This window comes from Conger conger, chromosome 14 (genome assembly GCF_963514075.1).
Source record: "Conger conger chromosome 14, fConCon1.1, whole genome shotgun sequence".
NCBI lineage: Eukaryota > Metazoa > Chordata > Actinopteri > Anguilliformes > Congridae > Conger > Conger conger.
The window spans coordinates 2,816,809-2,839,873 of record NC_083773.1 but is presented as its reverse complement, the minus strand read 5'-3'; the positions used below and the strand labels follow the sequence as shown (position 1 = coordinate 2,839,873).

Genomic DNA, 23,065 nt, shown 5'->3' with positions numbered 1-23,065 from the left:
AAAACGTACAAAATCAAACGTACCATAATTGTTGCCGTAATATACAGTGCATTATTATTACTACGCTTTGGTAATAATTATGATGTTTTGTCAAACCGAAATTGCACTTTGAGTAAATAAAGATGTCGGACAGAAGAACATACCCTGTCCCACTTCAGAAAGAAAATCCTTTATTGAGACAAGCTGGCCGGCACTCAGTGGGTTCCCATAAGCAGTACAGGAGTGTTTTTTGGGGGGGGGGGGAGGAGGGGGAGTCAAACATTACAGCACACTGATAACACGTCACTCTCATGTCATGCTGGACATGTGGAACCTGTACAACCAAACTCGACATCACGGGTCAGAACATGCTACTCGCACGCGGCGAGACAGTCGAATGGCGCCTCCCACAGTCAGACGAGGGACAGGCTTTACCGGGGCCTGCGTTCAGCAGACGCGCACTGCGGCCATGAAGACATCGTACACGTTACACATTTTATATCTTTTATATATCGTTACTGTACAGCATAAAACATACACAACATACAAACCATAAAATCCAAAATGGAAGGACTTCATCTTGTTGTAAATCATACAAATAAAAACAAGACTTTGTAAAAAATAAAATAAAGGCATAACAGAACACATTGAATTATATTTCTCCTGTTTTTTTTTTTTTTTTTTTTTGTCACAGTGTTCATTTAACCCCAGAGGTCTGCAGGTTTTTTTTTATTTTAATTCTTTTATTTTAAAAAGGATATCTATACATGAAAAGAAACATAAAATATTGTATTTTTTCAGTTGGTTATGGCTGCCTTTGTGAGCCCCTGTGCCAGAATCGGTCCTCTCTTGTGCTTAGAGATGGAGATTCAGGCAGGACGACCCTCAGGATTGGCACATTAGAGAGACGCACACAGAAACGGGCTACCGTAGGCTGTTTCAGCACACCCCGTAAGACTACCCTATTCAAGTATCAGAAGAACCAATAAGGACCCGGAGGGTAAAACCAGTGCATCTGGATCCTTAAGTCAGTGCCTGCATTTATAATCATCACTAACTTGCTTTGTAAGCACACGCCAGAGTCATAATGACAACTACAAACCACACAAACACGCACACGGAATCACACCGATATAACTATAAACCACAGATACGCTACGCCATGATAACTATAAACCACATGAACACACACTAAAACCACAATGGTAGCTATAAACCAGTCACACTGAACCACATTTATTAACTATAAACCCCACAAACACACAGAGAACCATGATGGTAAAGACCACAACCACACCTGAGAACGTTGGGTAAATGTTTTTGTTAAATGTCAACATTTAGTTTGTTCTTCACACTGTCAATCAATTAATGAATTTGTATTCCAGTTATCTCTTTATTGTTGTTAAAGGTACAATAGGTGAGATTTTTACAATGTTAAAACATTGTTACAAGACCATTCCTATCCCTTCCTATCCTTGAAAACATTGTATCGCTGTACAATAATTCAAGCTCATTGGTTGAAAATTGATTCTAATTGCCACAGCCAATGGCGTTTCAATGTCAGCGCATTCACAGAGAAGGGAGAGGGATAAACAGTGTTGTGGTTTGAGCGTGTTTGTTGCTGATATTCCTCCCTTGTCCTTTAGAAGTCCAAAATTACCTATTGTACCTTTAAATGATTTTTATCGCCACTACACTACACTACCTGCTTACCATGTCTGCCCTGGAATGACAGCGATGCTAGTTGTGGCTGTAGTTCTCAGAGTATTGCTGTGGATGTCAGGGTGAGACATGAGTCTCCTGAAGAGGCACTGAGGCACAGAAACACTGTCCTCCCCCTGTCCCCACCATTCAAACCAGTGATAATGCAGGACACACACACACACACACACACACAGACAGTCAGTCAGTCACAGAGGTGTGGGGGGAAGGCAGGGGTTAGCTGCAACAGTCTGAGATCCTGTTTCCTGTGAGAGGAGAACACATTTCCTACTCTAAAACACCCAATCACCACAGTCAGCACAAACACCAGCACTGCATGAGACTCTTAGACAACGACAACAAGGAGAAAAGTGTCACCAATGCCTCTGTAACCACTTTAACCTGCACGATTACAGCGTCATACAAATAACAACTGTTGCTTTTCGAACGCGAGACTGCGGTCAGTTGTGCTGTGTGAGCTGACAAGTTATTTTGGCCAAGCCCAGGGGAAACCAGTCGTGTTGACATGATTTGGACACAAGCACTGTAATCATTTTCATCAATTACATACCATGTGCCAAATATTATAAATTACAGTCACAATTTACAGTTGCATATATCCAACAGTGTGATTTTAAACATCATTATCACCTTATTGTTGGAGACTGTTATCTCAATGGATTTCTGCATAGGTGCAGGACCCAGGATGGGTTCAGATCACAGATCATAGACTGGCCAATAACATGACATATAAAGTCACAACTGTTGGATTGAGGATTATTAACTGCACATCCAAGAGGTATCCATAACTCTTAACTCTTACACTTCTCTGTGGGGGATTGTCTTCTGATCAACATTTCAACATGTTTTCATTTTTTATTTTTTTTACCTCATGCCCATTAGAAAAAAAAACATATAATCTATTTAAATAGTTTTCTGTACATTTGTTGACCACATTTATACAAACACAGTACATTATTGATTTATTGTATTTTTTATTATTTTTTTTGTGAGGCACCTGCCATTTTGTTCTGAGGGGTTTAATGAGCCACTGGTGCTGAGACCTTCTCTGGGGAGAGACACAGAAGCAGTCTGCAGTCCTGGCCCATCCAGATGAAAAGAAAGAATGAATAAAAGAATGAAAGAAAGAAAGGAATGAAAGAGAGAGAAAGAGAGAGAGAGAGAGAGAGAGAGAGAGAGAGAGAGAGCCCTCGAAAATGTCCTGTGACCGGGAACGCTGCGATGGGAAGTGTGCGTGATGAGGAATACCATGCGATAAGGAACGCCGTGTGAGCTGGTGCACTGCTCACTGAGAAATGCCGCGTGTTTCTCGTTGGAGTAAATATGATGATGATGATGATGATGATGATGATGATGTCACTGTACGAGCAAGCCTGCCGTGTGACGAGGCGTTATGTGTTAGTCGAGGCGTTGCGCGAGCAGGCGTGGCTGCCTCAGCAGCTTAAGATATCTCACTCCTGGACCGTTACTCGGCACCGTTAGGGTGAGGACACAAAACAGACAGCACAGTTCTGATTGGCCGTCCGAAAAAAATAAACCCTGTTTGATTGGTGCATGTTCTGAGCAACAACACCTCTGATTGGTGGCGAGTAATGTGTATTCCCCCCCAACTGAGGTCAGGTCTTAGTCAGTATCCCGTCCGGAGCACTGAACTATGGTATGGACTGCGCATTTAAAATCTCAGGACTGGCCACCGCTGCAATGTGTGCATAGATCGGATCCAAGCAGCTTCTGTTGGCAGACAGCCAGACGAGGTCATGGGGCAGAGCGAGGAGCGACTTACAGCCCCCCGGCACCGTTAAGGCAGGCCACACCCATCCTCTGAGACACAGAAAACATGTACAGCACCAGTGTGAGGCAGTGGTTCCCTTCTCCCGCACGGCTGAGGAGAGGTACAGAGCTGACCAGCACCCTCACACTCACCTGAGACACCTGACACACCCCCGAAACACCAGCCCTTAGGGCAGTACCCGCAAGATCACCCCCAGATTGTCAGAAATAACACAACAGAGTAAAGGGGGGCAGCTCAGGGGGCGCTGTGTGGCCAGATGGCCCTCTTCCTCATTGGCTCTGTTCTGGCTTCAGGACCAGTCCAGATGAGGTCTGTCCAGGTAAGTCTCACATCGCTCCGAAGGTATATTTATTTAGGTGTTTTTTTTGTTTGGTTTTTTTTTTTTTTTTTACACTGGAAGGGCCTTAGACTGCAAGTGCATCTCGTTGGAATGGCGTCTCACTGATTGAGTGATTCACTGGAAGGGCATATTGACGTGATGATGTCACACTGGAAGGGCATATCAATGTGATGATGTCACACTGCAAGGGCATGGCAACGTGATGATGTCACACTGGAAGGGCATAGCAACGTGATGATGTCACACTGGAAGGGCATAGCAACGTGATGATGTCACACTGGAAGGGCATAGCAACGCGATGATGTCACACTGGAAGGGCATCCCCCTGGGGGAACATCTCGTTAGAAGGGCACATCACTGGAAGGGTTTCCTTGTGGAAGATCATCTCTCTGGATTGGCGTCTCACTGGAAAAGTGGCACCCGGAAGGTCATCTGACTGGATGAGCATGTCACAGCAAGGGCATCTCACTGGAAGGGTATATTACTGGATGGACATCCGATGGAAAGGGCTCTTCACTGGAACGGTGTTTCACTGGAAGAGCATGCCGCGGCAAGAGCATTACACTGGAAGGCTGTCATCGAGGACGGGTGTCTCGTTAGATTTGTATCTCACTGGAATGGCAAATCTCTGGAAATGCGTCTCATTGGAAGGACGTCTCATTGGAAGGGTGTCATCGTTGAAGGCCGTCGGACTGGATGGTTATTTCACTGGGAGGAATATCTCACTGGATGGTCTCTCACTGGGAGGAATGTCTCACTGGATGGTTATTTCGCTGGGAGGAATGTCTCACTGGATGGTATCTCACTGGAAAGGCATTTTACAGGGAAGGCGTCTGTACTATGGAGGCCATAGGGAGGAGTAGGACAGCCAGGGTCTCTTCCACCTGCAGAGACACTGCTGTCCATAGAACAAAAACACCCAGGTCAACCAGTGTTTATATACACAGAGGCCAACCACATTATCACTGGGATCACAGGAGTGTGTATCACTGTTATGTAATGGCAGTCATTGCTCTTAGAAATGCTCTTAGAAGCATCGGATGTTGACCCGGTCTTACCAGCTTAGTCGATTCATCTCCTCCCTCTGTCCTCCAACTTGTACACATCCTCCTCCTCCTCAGTGCTCAGTACAGATGAAGAGTGAATTATGACAGGTGATGGTCTCAGCTTGGGTCCGGAGTGATGTTTCTCCAACAGTGACTGGATCATCTAAGAGAGAGAGGTGACATACACACAGTGGCTATCAGCCACCATCTAACAACATCACCCCTGACCTCCAGATCCTTGCAGAAATGGAATATACTGCAATATTTTGAAATAAAACAAGGTATGTTATCAATTTTGCAACACTTCCACAATATACTGGTCAGATAATGCAAGATATATGCACAAAAACACTTGTGTTAAGTCAAGATATTTACAATATATTGCAGTATATAATTCCCACATGGTGAGACAAGCAGGATGGAAAGTGTTTTTTGAGATGAAAGAGCAGAAGAGAAAGAGACCAGAGATCTCACCCCTCAGAACAACACTGGAACTTTGGTTGTCATGGAAACAGTTATGCCCAAATGCCCTCCTCGTCATCCTATCGGCCAAGCGTTTGAAGTGGCAAAGCGTCAGCGTGAAGTAAGAGAAGAGAGAGGGTTAGAGAATTAGGTCACACTGCCATGCCCTACAGCCTGGGGTTTCAAAAGGAGGTGCGCGGAACCCCGGCTGGTTCTTGAAAGTCTTTGGAAAAAATAACAAGCCTTTTTGATTTATGATAGGGGTGCCCTGGATGACTTTGAGCCTGAATGGGGGGGTACCTGGATGAAAACCACTACTGCTACACCCTACAATACCGCACTACCCACACACACACTTTAATTTGTGTTCCTTAAAGGGGCGGTTTACCCAAAAATGAAATTAAGGCATGTCTTCCCCTTACCTGGAGTACTATGTATCCATCCAGATAATTTTGCTGAAATGTTTTGTGTTTTCAAAATATTTGTTGTTGTTCAACCTCACAAACTGGACCATGGGTCTTGTGGCTTTCAAAGTGCCAGAAATTCACATTCACATTCAATTCAACAGCTACAGTACGTCTCTTTCCAAATATACTCCCGCATCCACATAATTTATTCAAGGTTTCATCAAACTAATTTACTTCTAACTGTGTAGCAGGCAGGTGGACTAGTATGAAAGTTGAGTGGTGGTGATGGGACATGGTAGAATGCAAAGTTTTGTAGTTTCAATATTACTTGAACTTGTTAGCAGCTTATTTGATAAAAAACAAAACAGGTAAGAAATGTATGGTTGAAAGCAGTGTACAACTGCTGCTTCTCTTTCACCCATTCATGCACACACATACACACACACACACACACCAACTCACACACATTCACACACAAACTGCCATGCAAGGAGCTTGTCAGGAGCATTTGGGGAGTCAGGCGTCTTGCTCAGGGACACTTCGACATGCCCAGGGTGGGATCGAATCAGCAACCAGACGACTGCTCTTACCTCCCAAGCCAATGTCGGCCCTACTATTAACAGGTGCAAGTTATGTTTTGGGAAATATCTAAGGCACTGACCTGATCAGGAGAGGGCCAGTGGCTGGAACGAGGCCCCCCACGGGCAGGGCCACGATGGTGGGGCGGGGGGTGGGGGTGTTGAGGCGGGTGGTGTTGGGGAGGTGGGTGGTGCTGAGGTGGCGCATGGTGTTGGGGGTGAGGGTGCTGGGGAGGTTGGTGGTGTGGTTGGGGGTGGGGGTGCTGAGGCGGGTGGTGTTGAGGAGGCGCGTGGTGCTGAGGCGGGTGGTGTTGGGGGTGAGGGTGCTGGGCTTGAGGGTGGAGAGGCGGCTGATGGTGCTGCAGAGGCGGGTGGTGTTGCTGGGGGTGGGGGTGCTGGGGGGGTGGATGGTGCTGTGCAGGGTGAGGGTGTTGGGGTTGGTGGTGCTGGGGTGGTGGGTGGTGCGGCTGCGGTTGGGGGTGCTGCGGGGCGTGGGGGTGTTGGGGCGGGGGGTGTTGGGCAGGGTGCGGAGGTTGGGGGTGTGAGGGGTAGGGGTACGGCGGTTGGGGATGCTGTGGATGTGGCTGGGGAGGTATTGAGTGTTGAGGGTGGGGGTGTTGGGGGTGTTGGGGGTGTTGGGGGTGCGGAGGCTGGGAATGTTGAGGGTGGGGGTGCTGAGGGTGGAGGTGTTGGCTGTGGGGTGGCGGAGGATGAAGAGGATGTTCATGGTCTTCATCGTAGTTGTCAGCGATCAGCTTCATTCGGCTCTGTGTCTGCGGGAGAAAAAGATCATTTGAATTCCTTCGTATGCAGAAATATAAATGAACGTACCGTCTGACCTGAGAGGATTTGGGCGGAGCCCTGACCTGCTGTTTGAGCTGGTGCATCAGTCTGTCCTTCTCCCGCTTCAGGACGAGCACCTCGTCTTGAGTTTTCTTCCTGTTGGAGGCAGACAGCTCCAGCAGGGCGATGTTGGCATCCTTCTCACTGATGGCAGCCAGGAGGGCCTGCTGCCTGTGGGAGAGGTGGAGACACACACGTTCAGCAGGGGAATAGGGCACGCTAGTATCACGGTTACCCCTTTACACATGTCTGATCACCACATAATTTCCTTCTCCATCACCCTTGCTCCCCTGCCTCCAACCCCTTCTCTCACCCCCACGTGCAGCTGAGAGGAAGTGGAGGAAATCAAAAGACCCATCGGACCTGTCTTCCTCCACTATCACCACTGCCAAAAGAAATGACTACCAAACAAAAATTCGGAATTCCACCTCTAACCCCCGTCAACTGTTCTCCATTTTCTCCATTTGCACCTTCGCGACCACCACCACCTCTGTGCCTGCCTCCCTTTCTGTGCCTGCCCCCTGTTTCTCCTCTTTCTGTCCCCTTACAGATGCTGATGTGTCTCACCTCCTGCTCTCCCACCGCCCTACTACTTGTGCCCTGGACCCCATCCCCTCAAACCTCCTTCAGGCAATCACACCTGATATCCTCCCGTTTGTCACCTCCCTTGTTAACTCCTCTCTGTCGTCTGGCTGCTTTCCCTCATCATTCAAGAGGGCCTACATCACCCCACTCCTAAAGAAACCCACTCTAGACCCCTCCTGCATTCAAAACTACCGTCCGGTATCTCTCCTTCCTTTTCTATCCAAATCCATTGAACAAGCTGCCTCCAACCAACTCTTTTCCTTCCTCTCACAGAATAACTTGCTGGAGCCCCACCAGTCCGGCTTCACCTGGCCACTCAACGGAGACCGCACTCCTCTCCGTCAATGAGTCCCTTCAGGCTGCACAAGCAACCTCTCTCTCCTCTGTCCTGATCCTCCTTGACCTCTCTGCAGCATTCAACACGGTCAACCACTCCATCCTCGTAGCCTCTCTGACATCTACAGGGATCTGTGGCACAGCCTTAGACTGGATTAAATCTTAACTCTCTGGCCGGTCCTCCCAGGTGTCCTGGGCTGGAAGAGTGTCAACCCCTCGCCCCCTTGTTACAGGAGTTCCCCAGGGCTCAGTCCTCGGACCCCTCCTCTTCTCCATTTACACTTGCAGGTTCTTCCTGTACAACATCCGGAGAATCCGACCCTTTCTCACCACCTACTCCACTCAGCTCCTTGTCCAAGCAATGGTCCTGTCCCGCCTGGACTACTGCAATTCTCTGCTGGCTGGCCTTCCAGCATCTGCCATCAGACCCCTACAACTGATCCAGAATGCTGCAGCCCGCCTGGTATTCAATGTTCCCAGACATTCACATGTCACCCCCCCTGCTCAGCAACCTCCACTGGCTGCCTGTTATGCCTCACATCAAATTTAATACTTTGGTGCTCGCATACCAGGCAGTTAAGGGATCAGTCCCTGTATATATTCAATCACTTATTAAGACCTATACACCAGCAAGACCCCTCCGTTCTGCCACTTTGTACCGTGTGGCGCCTCCTCCTCTCCACACCTGCACTTCTCGCTCACGACTGCTGTCTGTCCTGGTCCCACGGTGGTGGAATGACCTCCCGGTGGATGTCAGAACGGCAGAGTCTCTGACCTCTTTCAAGAGAGGAATGAAGACTCATCTCTTCAGGTAACACCTCTCTCTCCCTAACTCACCACCATGATTAGCCTTATATATGCCATAGACTGTAATGGCACTTATATGGTTGTATAGATATTGTTGTTTTTTGTATTAGCTATTGTATTGTTGTACTCAGGGTATCCTAGCTGCCAACTGTGGTATGCTAGTTTGGAAGTTGATGTATTCTTCAAGGGTTCTGATTGTATCAGTATGGTCACACTAGGACTCAGAACTGTACTATCCTCTCAGGTCCTCTTGCAGTTGTACTTGTGTTTGATCTGCACTTTGTTGTACGTCGCTCTGAATAAGAGTGTCTGCTAAATGCCTTATAATGTAATGTAATGTAAAAGAGGAGCCCAAATAATTATGTTATGCAGTATAGCACAGGTGTGGACTTTCTGATAAACCTTTTGATAATTAACAGTAACAGATTATTTACTTCCATAACTGTTCTGTGGCGTGTGACATTGTTTCGCAAAGCTAAAACTCAATGATTTAGGCAACGCACTATGCATGTTTTTAAAATGTGTTGGTGTCAGATGGTCAGAGGCAAAAACTGTGCATGGGTAGGGTCGTGAAGGCTAATGATTCATTGGGCTGGATTTGGTTTTCTGGCTCAAGTGATTGAACCGAGTGGTTTCCCCGTTTCCTACGACTGAGTAAAGCCACTCCAGAAGCAGATCCAGAGCGGGGACTCACTTCATCTCCAGGTGGGGTGCGAGTCAGGAGGTGGGGTGTGAGTCAGAGTGTGGGGTATGAGGCAGGGTGTGGGGTGTGAGGCAGGGGGTGGGGTATGAGGCAGGGGTGTGGGGTGTGAGGTAGGGGGAATAACTCACTTCATCTCCAGGATCTCCTCCAGCTGTTTGCGGCGCTCCTGCCTCAGGTTGGTGAGATGGCCGTCCCGCTCGGACAGGGACTGCTGCGTGGAGGAGAGCCGCTGCTTCGTGGCGTCCAGCTCCTGCCTGGTCTTCTCCAGGGTGCCCATTAACTCCTCCAGCTGGGGGCGCCAGAGACACACTCTCTCGGTCCGGTGTCGAATAATACATTCGCGGTTTTAACCCACCCTGACCACCTTTTAACTCAAACGACTGTGCTCTTACCAGTGCGCACATATACGAACATATGGGGCAGAGAAGATCACCCCAGGCCTTCTGATGGACTTACCACCTTTGGCTTATTTCCTTATATCAAGAAAACAGTGCAGCATATTTAGTAGTGCCCAAAGGTACCCTCTCAGACAGGCCATGAGCTACCTTTGAAGTTTGACATTGGTGCCATGACTGCAAAAGTAGGGCCCTGAAACTCTAACACACACACACACACACACACACACCTTGTGCTGGGGGCCGTCTGTCAGGTTGTCCTTGCGGCCCTCCTGGGACCCGGCCTTCTTCTCCCCCTGCAGGCCCAGTTTGAGGTTTGTGCCCTTCTTGCTCTGGTCCTTACCCTGCCTGCGGACACAGGAAACAGGCCCAGTCAGCCCCGCACCATCTGCACTAGATCCACTGTCGTAGAAAAACAAAAACTCTGCTAAAGGAACTCATGTGGCCTACTGCATAGAGCAGAGAGGGAAGGGAGGTTTGTGTTTGTTTTTTGTGTCTACAGGACTTTAAGTCATATAATGATCAGCCTCTAATTTGGGGGGAGACAGTATGGAACAGCCTCTAATGTGGGATGAGACTATAAGTAACAGTCTCTTCTAAATGGTAAGATTATATAAGCAGACAGCCTACAGTATCGTAAAAAAGGGTCCTTTGGCTTGTCTCAACAGAGGAACCCTTTTTAGTTCTTTATGGAAAACCTCTATTATAGATGGGAAGTGTGTAAGCTCCCAAACAAAGAATCCTTCAACGCTAGACAGCCTCTTGGAACCATTTTTCTTGAGAGTGCCTTATGTCGCTGATCTCTGACAAATACAGTTTGGTGTTCCAAATTGGGGAGGAATTGGAGGGAGGGGGGGGAGGGCACAAGGAGATATAAGCCATCGTGTATAAGGAATGATCATCTATCCGAAGTGAATGAAGAATGATCAGCAATAAGAAATGAATGAATAATGATCAGCTATTAGGAGGCACATGATGAATGATCAGCTATAAGAAGGAAATGAATAACGATCAGCTATAAGAAGTGAATGAATAATGATCAGCTATTAGGAGGTAAATGACGAATGATCAGCTATAAGAGGTGATCGGGGAGTGCTCATCTGTAATGGGTTAAGCGGAGAGGATTCGGCCGTAATTAGTGACTCGGGAGTCACTAGTGAGTGAATAATGAATCAATTAGCGAATGAGGAACGGTCCGCTCTAACGAGTGAATGGAGCATGATCAGCTATAACGGGCGAGAGGGGACAGATCAGCCCGCACAGGGTATTACCTGTCCTTACTCACCTGGGGGCCAGGCTGCGGTTGGAGGAGAGGAGAGGAGAGGAGAGGAGGGAGGGGAGGAGCAGTTCCGGGAGCGCAGGAGGGAGGCGCAGTTGTGGAGGAAGGAGCGGCAGGAGGAAGAGGGAAAGGAAGAGGGTGTACATTAACACAGACTGCACCTGGACACACTGAGCACAAGCAGAGAGAGAGAGAGAGAGAGAGGGAGAGAGAGAGAGAGGCGGAGCGGGGGGAGAGAGAGAGAGAGAGGGAGAATGAGAGAGACAGAGAGAGGGAGAGGGAGAGAGGGAGAGAGAGGGAGAGAGAGAGAAAGAGAGAGGGAGGGAGAGAGAGGGAGAGGGAAAGACAGAGGGAGAGAGAGAGGGAGAGGGAGAGAGAGAGGCGGAGCGGGGGGAGAGAGAGAGAGAGAGAGAGAGGGAGAATGAGAGAGACAGAGAGAGGGAGAGGGAGAGAGAAAGACAGAGGGAGAGAGAGAGAGAGAGAGAGAGAGAGAGAGGCGGAGCGGGGGAGGGTCACACACAGGCGTGCATACGCACTCACGCCCCGCCCGTTTCATCCGGGTCTCTCTGTGGAGTCAGGCCGTGCTAGCGGGGCCAGGTGGGGACAGGTGGGCTTGGGGGGGGGGACAGGTGGGCTTGGGGGGGGACAGGTGAGCTTGGGGGGGGGGGGGGGCAGGTGAGCGAACGAGGGGCATAGGAGCGCAGGGGTGAGCAGGATGGATGGAGGGAAGAAGAGTGGAGGGACAAAAACGTGCACACACATCCACACGTGCACAGAAGCCAGGATGGACAGCCACGTGCACACACATCCACACGTGCACACACATGCACACGTGCACAGAAGCCAGGATGGAGGGTCACATGCACACACATCCACACGTGCGCAGAAGCCAGGATGGACAGCCACATGCACACACATGCACAGGCACATAGCAAACATAGAAGGTGATCTAACATGTGCACGCTAAAACAGATGTGAGTAGATATGCTGTCGTCACATGCGCAGATCTGCGCAGATGTGAGTACAGATACAGTCCCATTGCGCAGATCTGCGCAGATGTGAGTACAGATACAGTCCTGTTGTGCAGATCTGCGCAGATGTGAGTACAGATACAGTCCCATTGCGCAGATCTGCACAGATGAGTACAGATACAATCCTGTTGCGCAGATCTGCGCAGATGTGAGTACAGATACAGTCCCGTTGCACAGATCTGCGCAGATGTGAGTACAGACACAGTCCCGTTGCGCAGATCTGCGCAGATGTGAGTACAGATACAGTCCCGTTGCACAGATCTGCGCAGATGTGAGTACAGATACAGTCCCATTGCACAGATCTGCGCAGATGTGAGTACAGATACAGTCCCGTTGCACAGATCTGCGCAGATGTGAGTACAGATACAGTCCCGTTGCACAGATCTGCGCAGATGTGAGTACAGACACAGTCCCGTTGCGCAGATCTGCGCAGATGTGAGTACGGACAGTCGCATGCGCAGACCTGCGCAGATGTGAGTACAGACACAGTCCCGTTGCGCAGATCTGCGCAGATGTGAGTACGGACAGTCGCATGCGCAGACCTGCGCAGATGTGAGTACGGACAGTCGCATGCGCAGACCTGCGCAGATGTGAGTACGGACAGTCGCATGCGCAGACCTGCGCAGATGTGAGTACGGACAGTCGCATGCGCAGACCTGCGCAGACGTGAGCACAGCTGCACAGAGGGCCAGGGCAGAGCACTCACTTTCCCAGAAAATCCCACATCAGCCCCCCAATCTGCTGTGGGGTGGCGGACGCTGAGAGAGGCTGATCAGGGGGTGCTCTGCCGCTGGGGAGGGGCACGGGGCGGGGGGGGCTGGGGCACGGGGCGGGACGGGGCGGGGGGGGGACACAGAAACACACACAACACAGCTGGTTAACACTCACTGATAATCACTTCACGGGCATGAGAAAAGTAAAAACAGCGAAAGCTCTGGAGAGAGACATGGGGGTGAGATGGTCCCAGAGTAGAGTGGAGGAGGTGTTGTTTCTCCCGAAATACGAGGCCTCGCGGACTCACAGAGACACCGTTTGCTCACTGTTAGTGCATCTGCGAACCCATAAACATTTTCACCGACACTACTGCTTGTCACGTCAGAGAAAATCCTGTGCGCATACACAGCCTCTCCCAGCGGTCAGGAAGCACACTCCTCTCAGGCTAATACATACATTCCCCAGGGTCTCCACACACAGGTATGCACAGTTTCAAGAGTTTAGCCCTTGTGTAGTCTTCACATTCCGTATACTCCCCTTGTCCTAAGGGTCAAAAATGACCCGCCTTCACTAAGCCCCCAAAATAAAGCAGCTTAATTGATTTTCAATTTTTCAAATCTATTTTGCATGAAGAAACAACCTGTCAACTCATCACAAACTGAAGTTGAAAAAAGATAATTTAGGGGGTTTTCTTTGCTGTTAAACATAGTGGCGGGTCATTTTTGACCCTTAAGACAACACAAGGGTTAAGGGACAAGATCAGCTGAGGGGTTATTACTGAGAGAGGGGGCATCAGAAAGGGGCTATCAGAGAAGGGCCTTACAGAGGGGTAAAGCAGAAAGGGGCTAATACAGAGGGCATGTGTGTTTCTGTGTTTCTGTCTCAACTTGAACTTAAATGTCTATAACAACTGATTGGACCCAGGAGGTTAGTTCCCTCCGTCTCGTTTCGTTTCTGATTGGCCGGCTCTTCGCCAGCCTCGTCTCCAATCGGTCCGTTACCTCTCCAGCTCCAAGATCCTCTTGTCCTTGTCGTTCTTCTCGGTCTCCACCTCCCTCAGGATGTCGAGCAGACGGTCCACCTCGGCGTGGGCCTTCCCCGACTCCTCCTTGAAGTACCCCACCTCCTTCTCCAGCATCTTCACGCGGTCCACCAGGTCGGGAGGGCCCCGGGGAGCCTGCTCCACCTCGTGGGCCTGCCCACACAGGGCACCATGGCAGGAAGGAGGAGACATTCAGACCCGGGTCCCCACCGGCTGTTTCATATACAGTGTGGCATTGCAGGAAAAAAACCAAACATCCAGGACACACTACGCTACCCTGAGTTACTCTACATGTGAAGACAATGAGCTCAAGGCTACACAAGATCACCCTTCACTAGCTGTTCATAACCTGACACAACACAGGAGAGCATAAGAGGAACAGGACTATAAGGTACTTTAGCTGAGCATGTAGACATGATGTTTTAAGGGAATTTCCTACAGCATGTTATGGGCCCTTAGTATAGTGTGTGAGGGGCTTTAGTTCAGTGAGTGAGAGAAGTGTGTGTGTGCACAGTGTGTTATGAGCCTTTAGTAGAGTATGAGATAGGCAGTGGTTTTGGGCCAGTTGTTCTTCATGCCGACAGGATGCGGAAGAATCTTCCGGAAGGGACTTACAGGGTTTTGTGCCTGAATGTGAAGCTGCTCTGCTTGCTGAGTGTTGAGGAGGGAGCAAAGACAGACAGGAGAACAGCAATGAGCAACAGCCGTCACAGACCGTAACGTTAACATTACACACCCTCACAATATACACACAGACCGTAACATTACACACTCATACAATATACACACAGACCGTAACATTACACACTCATACAATATACACACAGACCGTAACATTACACACTCATACAATATACACAGACTGTAACATTACACACTCATACAATATACACACAGACCATAACATTACACAACCTCACAATATACACACAGACCGTAACATTACACACTCATACAATATACACAGACTGTAACATTACACACTCATACAATATACACACAGACCATAACATTACACAACCTCACAATATACACACAGACCGTAACATTACACACTCATACAATATACACACAGACGTAACATTACACACCCTCACAATATACACACAGACCGTAACATTACACACTCATACAATATACACACAGACCGTAACATTACACACTCATACAATATACACACAGACCATAACATTACACACCCTCACAATATACACACAGACACAAATATTACACACCCACAAAATATGCACATAGACCTGAATATTACACACTCACACAATACTATTCACATACAGACCCAAACATTACACACCACAATATACACACACAAACCATAACATTACATACCCACACAATATACACACAGACCGCAGCAATACATACCCACACAATATACACACTGACAGCAACATTATACACCCACACAATATACACACAGACCAATAAGAAAAACACACAGACCCAAGCATTACGGACCCATACAATGTACAATTAGACCCAGCCATTAAACTTACACAATATACACACTGACAGCAACATTATACTCCCACACAATATACAGAAATCGTAACAATCTACCCAAAGAATGTAGAGTTTTCATGTTAAGTGACATGGGTAAAGTTTAACTTTCATGACTGAATAAACTGACCTCGGCTCTGCAGCCTCATTAAAATAGTTATTTAGGGGTCTGGCTCCACACACTCACAACAGGAGCGCTGTTCTCAGAATGACTAAGCAAAAAAAAAAAAAAAAAGTCAAGGGCATATTGACAGCTTCTTTTCTCCGCCCCTTCCTGATTGTCTCAAACGCCACTTGCAGGCTGCAATCAGTAATTCCAGCGCTTTTCCGGCAGAATAAAATACCAACTACTAAAGTAGGCCTACACGTAGCCATTTAGTAAACACTATTCTGTACGTGCAACAGGCATGTTTACGGTAGCGCTCGTTGTATTTGATCTGTTTTCATATGGCATCACTTGAGCTGCCCGGGGTGCTGATATTGCATCATTTCTATTTCAACATAGGTTATTATTTAAATAAATGAATTAAGATGCATGGACTGTGTAATGTGTGTGCGTCTGTGCGTGTGCGTGCGTGCGTGTGCGTGCGCGTGTGAATTACAGCACAATCAGAGCGTTTGTGCTGCGCTGACAGCCCAATAGAATTGGCGGCCATCGTGACAGGCTCAGTGATTGGGGGACACTGGCGGTCTGGCGGCGACTGAAAGGCCTTGATTATATCCGCCGGCGTGCGGACGGGAGCACTGGAGGCCGCGGGACACACCTTCTGGAGCTGCGTCTCCAGCTTGTTGCACTCCTCTTTCTTCTGCTCGATGGCGATCTCCAGGGACTTGAGCTTGGAGTCTTTTTTCAGGCCGGAGGAGGCTAAAGACGAGGCGTGTTCCTTCAGGTCGATTAGGCTGGACTGAGAGGAGTGGAGAGGAGAGCACCCAACACTCAGAGAGCCTCTCACAGGCTGGGAGAGCACACAGAAAAAAAATCTAACATTTCTGCAACGTGAGGGACTGGATAGAATGACATGCAGGGGGATGCAGGGAGGGAGGAGAGAGAGAGAGAGAGAGAGAGAGAGAGAGAGAGAGAGAGAGAGAGAGAGAGAGAGAGGAGGGAGGGATACAGGAAGAGAGGGAGAGAAAGAGAGAGAGAAGGAGGGAGGGATACAGGAAGAGAGGGAGAGAAAGAGAGAGAGAAGGAGAGAGAGATACAGGAAGAGAGGGAGAGAGAGAGAGAGAGAGAGGGAGAGAGGGAGAGGGAGAGAGAAAGAGGAGGAGGGAGAGAGAGAGAGAGAGAGAGAAGGAGGGAGAGAAAGAAGGAGGGAGGGATACAGGAAGAGAGGGAAGAGGGGACAGAGAGTCATGCACAGATAATTTTATTCCTGTTCCATATTCTCACATACATACACGGCAGGATGAAATGTATCTCCACAGCATATGGTAAACTTGTGCTTGTGCTGCTGATTATTTCTGATTATTTGATTGCTACCCAAAACAAGATTGGTGAGAATAAAACCTTATTCACGGATTAGCATTTATCTGCCTTTTATTGGCATTGGTATGTGGGAGCTAAGGGGTGCAGCATGTCAGAATATATTTATTTTAATAGGAGTTATCAAAATATTTTCTTGTTTGCTAGCTCACTAACACAAGTGCTGCTATAACTAACTACAGATATTGTCACATTAACAAAGGTTAGCTATTTTGGCTAACTAGCTAGCCACTGCTATCAGCTAGTTAGATCACCAGCTGAAGCAATAACATGGACTATCAAGCTAGAATTAGCTAATGACCATTTCCAAAATGTTGCTACTGTCAAGTGCTAGTGAGATTGTTAACTGACTTAACAATCACAAGGACTACCTAGAAGGCTATAAGTAGCAAGCTAATGACCAGTTTCGAAATCAGGTGGCTAGATAACTACACTTTGCTCATCATAAAATCAGGGGACTATCTTGTTAGCTGGTGCTGGTGTTAGCAAGATAGCAAGCAAATTACATTTTCAATAAAACACTTCCAGTAATAAAGACATAGGTAGATTTGTTAGATGAACAGATAGAAATTGTCACATCTCTGCACTCCCCTATTAGAGAGAGAGAGAGGTGGATGAGTACAGGGAGAGAGGGAGGATAGCAGGGAACAGTGGAATTAAGTGTTCCTCAAAAGTACATGTTTCCCTCCCCCCTCCATACAGACAGACCTCCTTCTCCGTGAGCTCGGTCTGCAGGACAGTCAGCCGCTCCTTCAGGTCCTTATTCTCGCGCTTGTAGGACTCGGTCTCCTCCAGCCGCTCCCGATCCTCCCGCTCCCGCTGCTCTTTCAGCCGTTCGATGATCCTCTCCTGCAACAAAATAAAGCACCAGCACCTCTCTGTCATTCACCAGTGCAATACCGCTATAAAGCACCAGAACCGCTCTGTCATTCACCAGTGCAATACAGCTATAAAACACCAGAACCGCTCTGTCATTCACCAGTGCAATACAGCTATAAAACACCAGAACCACTCTGTCATTCACCAGTGCAATACAGCTATAAAACACCAGATCCACTCTGTCATTCACCAGTGCAATACAGCTATAAAACACCAGAACCACTCTGTCATTCACCAGTGCAATACAGCTATAAAACACCAGAACCACTCTGTCATTCACCAGTGCAATACAGCTATAAAGCACCATAACCACTCTGTCATTCACCAGTGCAATACAGCTATAAAACACCAGAACCACTCTGTCACCAGTGCAATACCGCTATAAAGCACCAGAACCACTCTGTCATTCACCAGTGCAATACAGCTATAAAGCACCAGATCCACTCTGTCATTCACCAGTGCAATACAGCTATAAAACACCAGAACCACTCTGTCATTCATCAGTGCAATACAGCTATGAAACCACCCCATTTTTGAGCAAGGCCCTTAACCCTGCATTGCTCCAGGGGAGGACTGTCTCCCGCTTAGTCTAATCAACTGTACATTGCTCTGGATAAGAGCTTCGCCGAATACCATTAATGTAATGTAATGAAACACCAGTCATTAGCCAGAGCAATACAGCTATAAAACATCTTGTCATTCACTGGTGCAATAAAAGTTATAAAACACCCAGAACCACTCTGTCATTCACCAGTGCAATACAGCTATGAAACACCAGAACCACTCTGTCATTCACAAGTGTAACAAAGCCATAAAATAGCAGCATAAATTCAGCATTAAAGACGCAAGTTTAAGTTCGGCCGCGGGATGGCTGAACCAGCAGGGGCAGCCGCACCTTCTCGGACAGCGCCTCCTCCAGGGTAGCCAGGGCAGTGTCCGTGTTGCTGGAGTCGGTCTGCAGGGACTTCACCCGGTCCTTCAGGTTGCTCAGCTGCTTGTCTTTGTCCCGAAGCTGCTCCTGCAGATTCTCTATCTGCACAGCCGCCAAAACGTGACCAGTCAGAGACATGAACACAATCAGGGAACTCTCAGGCAGGCAGACAGAGGGAGAGGGGAAGTTATTTAACAGTGATTTTGCACAGGGGAATACATGCCATGGTGGCTATAGAGACTGCAGTGGGGAACAGGAAGAATGTGATTATGTCATTAAACCATATTTTTGGTGGAATTACTATTTCCAGCAGGGGGAGAACTGATGAAACCGTGTAGTACCTTCTGATAGGAGCAGATTCAGAAAGAGCAGATCCACTATCAGCGGTCAGATAAGCTAACTTTTTGAATGGCTTGTGTGCAGTTGATGTGTACTTTGATGTGTTGATGGAGAGACACCTTTATGTGTAATCACTGTACCCAGTGTCTGTACAGATTGTACTTTTAGATTAGCGATTGACAGGTCCAAGCTGGATTATGATTGGCTGTATCAATTGGCTGTGTATGAAGGTTGGGTGGTCATAGGCTGTATCCATAGGCAGTATATCAGTGCTGGATGGTGATTGACTGTGTCCATAGGCTGTGTATCAGTGCTGGATGGTGATTGGCTGTGTCCATAGGCTGTGTATCAGTGCTGGATGGTGATAGGCTGTGTCCATATGCTGTGTATGACTGCTGGACGGTGATTGGCTGTGTCCATAGGCTGTGTATCAGTGCTGGATGGTGATTGGCTGTGTCCATAGGCTGTGTATCAGTGCTGGATGGTGATAGGCTGTATCCATATGTTGTGTATCAGTGCTGGACGGTGATAGGCTGTAAGAGGAGCTGCACCTTCTTCTGCAGGACGTTGACCTTGCGCTCCTTGACCTCCAGCATGTCCTTCATGTCGTGGATCTCCCCGGCAAGCGTGCCCTTCTCCTCCGTCAGCTCCTGCAGCTGCTTCGTCTTCTTATTCAGGAACGACTCCTTCTCCTCCAGCCGCAGCCTCAGAGCATCCACCTGAGAGAGCAGCCACAACGCACTCAGAGAGCAGCCTAAACACACTCACAGGCCAGCCACAACGCACTGAGAGAGAGCAGCCACAATGCACTCAGAGAGCAGCCTAAACACACTCACAGGCCAGCCACAACACTGAGAGACCAGCCACAACACACTCAGAGAGCAGCCACAACACACACAGAGACCAGCCACAACACACTCACAGGCCAGCCACAACGCTCTGAGAGAGAGCAGCCACAACGCACTGAGAGAGAGCAGCTACAATGCTCTGAGAGAGAGCAGCCACAATGCACTCACAGACCAGCCACAACGCACTGAGAGAGAGCAGCCACAATGCTCTGAGAGAGAGCAGCCACAATGCTCTGAGAGAGAGCAGCCACAATGCTCTGAGAGAGAGCAGCCACAATGCACTCACAGACCAGCCACAACACTGAGAGACCAGCCACAATGCTCTGAGAGAGAGCAGCCACAACACACTGAGAGAGCAGCCACAATGCATTCAGAGACCAGCCACAATGCATTCAGAGACCAGCCACAACACACTGAGAGAGCAGCCACAAAGCACTGAGAGAGCAGCCACAACACACTGAGAGCAGCCACAACAATCTCAGAGAGCAGCCACAACACACTGAGAGCAGCCACAACAATCTCAGAGAGCAGCCACAACACACTGAGAGCAGCCACAACACACTCAGAGAGCAGCCACAACACACTCAGAGAGCAGCCACAACACACTGAGAGCAGCCACAACAATCTCAGAGTGTATCTGTGTGTACATTGTGGAAGATTCTGTTTGCAGAATGTGTGTGTGTATAGCACGTACAATCTCACCTCTGTCTACAGGATATGTGTGCATGTGTGGGTGTGTGTGTGTATAGCGCGTATAATCTCACCTCTGTCTACAGGATGTGTGTGTGTGTGTGTGTGTAATCTCACCTCTGTCTGCAGGATGCGTGTGTGTGTGTGTGTGTAGCGCGTACACGCTCACCTCTGTCTGCAGGATGTGTGTGTGTGTGTGTGTATAATCTCACCTCTGTCTGCAGGATGTGTGTGTGTGTGTGTGTGTGTGTGTGTGTGTGTGTGTATGTATAATCTCACCTCAGTCTGCAGGATGTGTGTGTGTGTGTGTGTGTGTGTGTGTGTGTGTGTGTGTGTATAATCTCACCTCAGTCTGCAGGATAGCTGCTCTCTGCTCTTTGGCGGTGAGGGATTCCTTCAGCACCTCGATGTGCTGTTTGCAGTCTGAGTTCTGATTGGTCAGCGTCTCCAGCTTGGTCTGAAGGCCCAGGAGCTCAGAATCCTTCTTTGAGAGCTCCTGCTTCAGCTGGTCAATCTGCGCAAGGCAGGGAGACAGAACCACTGACAGAACACAGACTTATTTTTTTAGATGTATCGGTCTTCTGCTGCTGTAGCCCTTGAGAGGTTTGAAGCATTGTGTATTCAGAGATGCTCTTCTGCATACCACTGTTGTAAATCATGGTTATTTACGTTACTGTCACCTTCTTGTCAGCTTTGACCAGTCTGGCTCCTTCTCCTCTGACCTCTTAACAACGCATTTTGCCTGCAGAACTGCTGCTCATGTTTTTTGTTTTACGCACCATTCTCTGCAAACTCTAGAGACTGTTGTGCATGAAAATCCCAGGAGGTCAGCGGTTTCTGAGATATTCAAACCACACTGTCTGGCAGCAACAATCATTCCACGGTCAAAGTCACTTTTGATCAAATTTCTTCCCCATTCTGACATTTGGTCTGAAATCAAATATGGCTGATCAAATATTTGCATTAAAAACCGGGTGTATAGGTGTGATCCTAACATAAGTGATCCGTACAATATCGAAATCCTATCAAATGACCCTATAAACAACATATTTATTACACCTACTCGTTTTTGTAAAAATGTCAGTTAGAACCTCATGATTCTCATTCATTTCTGAAAACATCTATGTCACACATTTACAGAGTGATTTAAGCCCCAGCAGTGTGCACGCTTCCCTGGAAGCAATATCTGAAGCCCCCAAAACAGCTGCCCAGGGCAGACATCAAGAAGCAGAGCCAAGCACCCCCACAGTCTGGCTCCTCCCTATGAGGCTTGGGTATCAACACACACAGACACACAACACACACAGACACACAACACACTCGTACGAATGCAGGTAAAGAGTGTGATATGCAGGTCTATAAGTCGCTCTGGCTAAAATGCTAAACGACTGTAACTGTAAATTGTATGTAGGCATGTAAACACAAAATACACAATTGCATTTTTTTTTTTTAAACATTTTTGTTTGGAATAACATTTTAATGATATGAAACACTGTGCAATACCTAACTGTTTAATGTACAGCTATTTGCGTCAGCACAATCAGATAGCTTCAAATTCATTGGATTTTCATGAAATGCTCCAAACACACACGCACACACACATGGTTGGTATACAAGTATAAGTGAACCAGTTCTAGAGAGATGAGGGTAGGATGATGTAATGAGTCTGTGAAGGTAGGATGGCAGAGCCACGAGCTTATTAATAATGCATTAATATGAATCCTATGTGTTTTGCAATTTTTAGCCATACTGTCAGCATATGGCCTTCAGATTGCATACACAGTAAATTAATGAACATGGTGTTTCAAGTGTATTCTACCTGAAATAATATTTCCATCAAAGAAACAAAATATTTAAAATACGTGCCAAATATGTGATGATTATACCAAAAACATTTGTAAAATCAATCAACATAAACATCAGTAATCATACGCATAAATCCATAACTCATCCCAAAAATAAATAACTTCATGTTTATGTACCGAAATATCAATAGCAATCTTAGACGTTGAGACCCCAGACTTCAGTAGATTCCCTACATATCAGTGTTATTGGTAATTAATATGGCAAAGGCACATGAAAACAGTGCAGTCATATTCCTAGGACATGATTTACTGACTGATGCCACTCATTGTATCTGATGGTACAGGATCTGAACACAAGGAAAGAGAGAGCAATATCAGCTTGCATGCCCGATATCATCTTAAATGCATCTGTAAACTACTAAAGAATCTTCTTCTGTCATCGGTCAGCTGAAGCTGAGAATGTAACAAATTCTCAAGGTGTGTGCGTATGCAATACGTGCGCACGGGTTTG

At 47.8% G+C, this 23,065-nt stretch overlaps 1 protein-coding gene across 1 annotated transcript in view; it reads right to left on the bottom strand.

The window, feature by feature from the left end:
• Positions 1-466: 466 nt before the first annotated feature.
• Positions 467-23,065, bottom strand: part of LOC133109698 (ERC protein 2-like) — a 53,736-nt gene continuing 31,137 nt past the window's right edge. Inside the window, exons 6-19 of the mRNA XM_061219190.1 lie at positions 21,096-21,263; positions 19,763-19,930; positions 18,837-18,974; positions 17,771-17,911; positions 16,344-16,484; positions 14,021-14,214; positions 11,281-11,292; positions 10,226-10,343; positions 9,729-9,889; positions 7,193-7,340; positions 6,410-7,099; positions 5,354-5,421; positions 4,892-5,042; positions 467-4,731 (exon numbers count right to left, since the gene is read on the bottom strand). Of these exons, the coding sequence (XP_061075174.1) occupies positions 5,395-5,421; positions 6,410-7,099; positions 7,193-7,340; positions 9,729-9,889; positions 10,226-10,343; positions 11,281-11,292; positions 14,021-14,214; positions 16,344-16,484; positions 17,771-17,911; positions 18,837-18,974; positions 19,763-19,930; positions 21,096-21,263 (2,106 nt within the window). The 3' untranslated portion in view covers positions 467-4,731; positions 4,892-5,042; positions 5,354-5,394. The remainder of the gene's footprint in view (positions 4,732-4,891; positions 5,043-5,353; positions 5,422-6,409; positions 7,100-7,192; positions 7,341-9,728; positions 9,890-10,225; positions 10,344-11,280; positions 11,293-14,020; positions 14,215-16,343; positions 16,485-17,770; positions 17,912-18,836; positions 18,975-19,762; positions 19,931-21,095; positions 21,264-23,065) is intronic.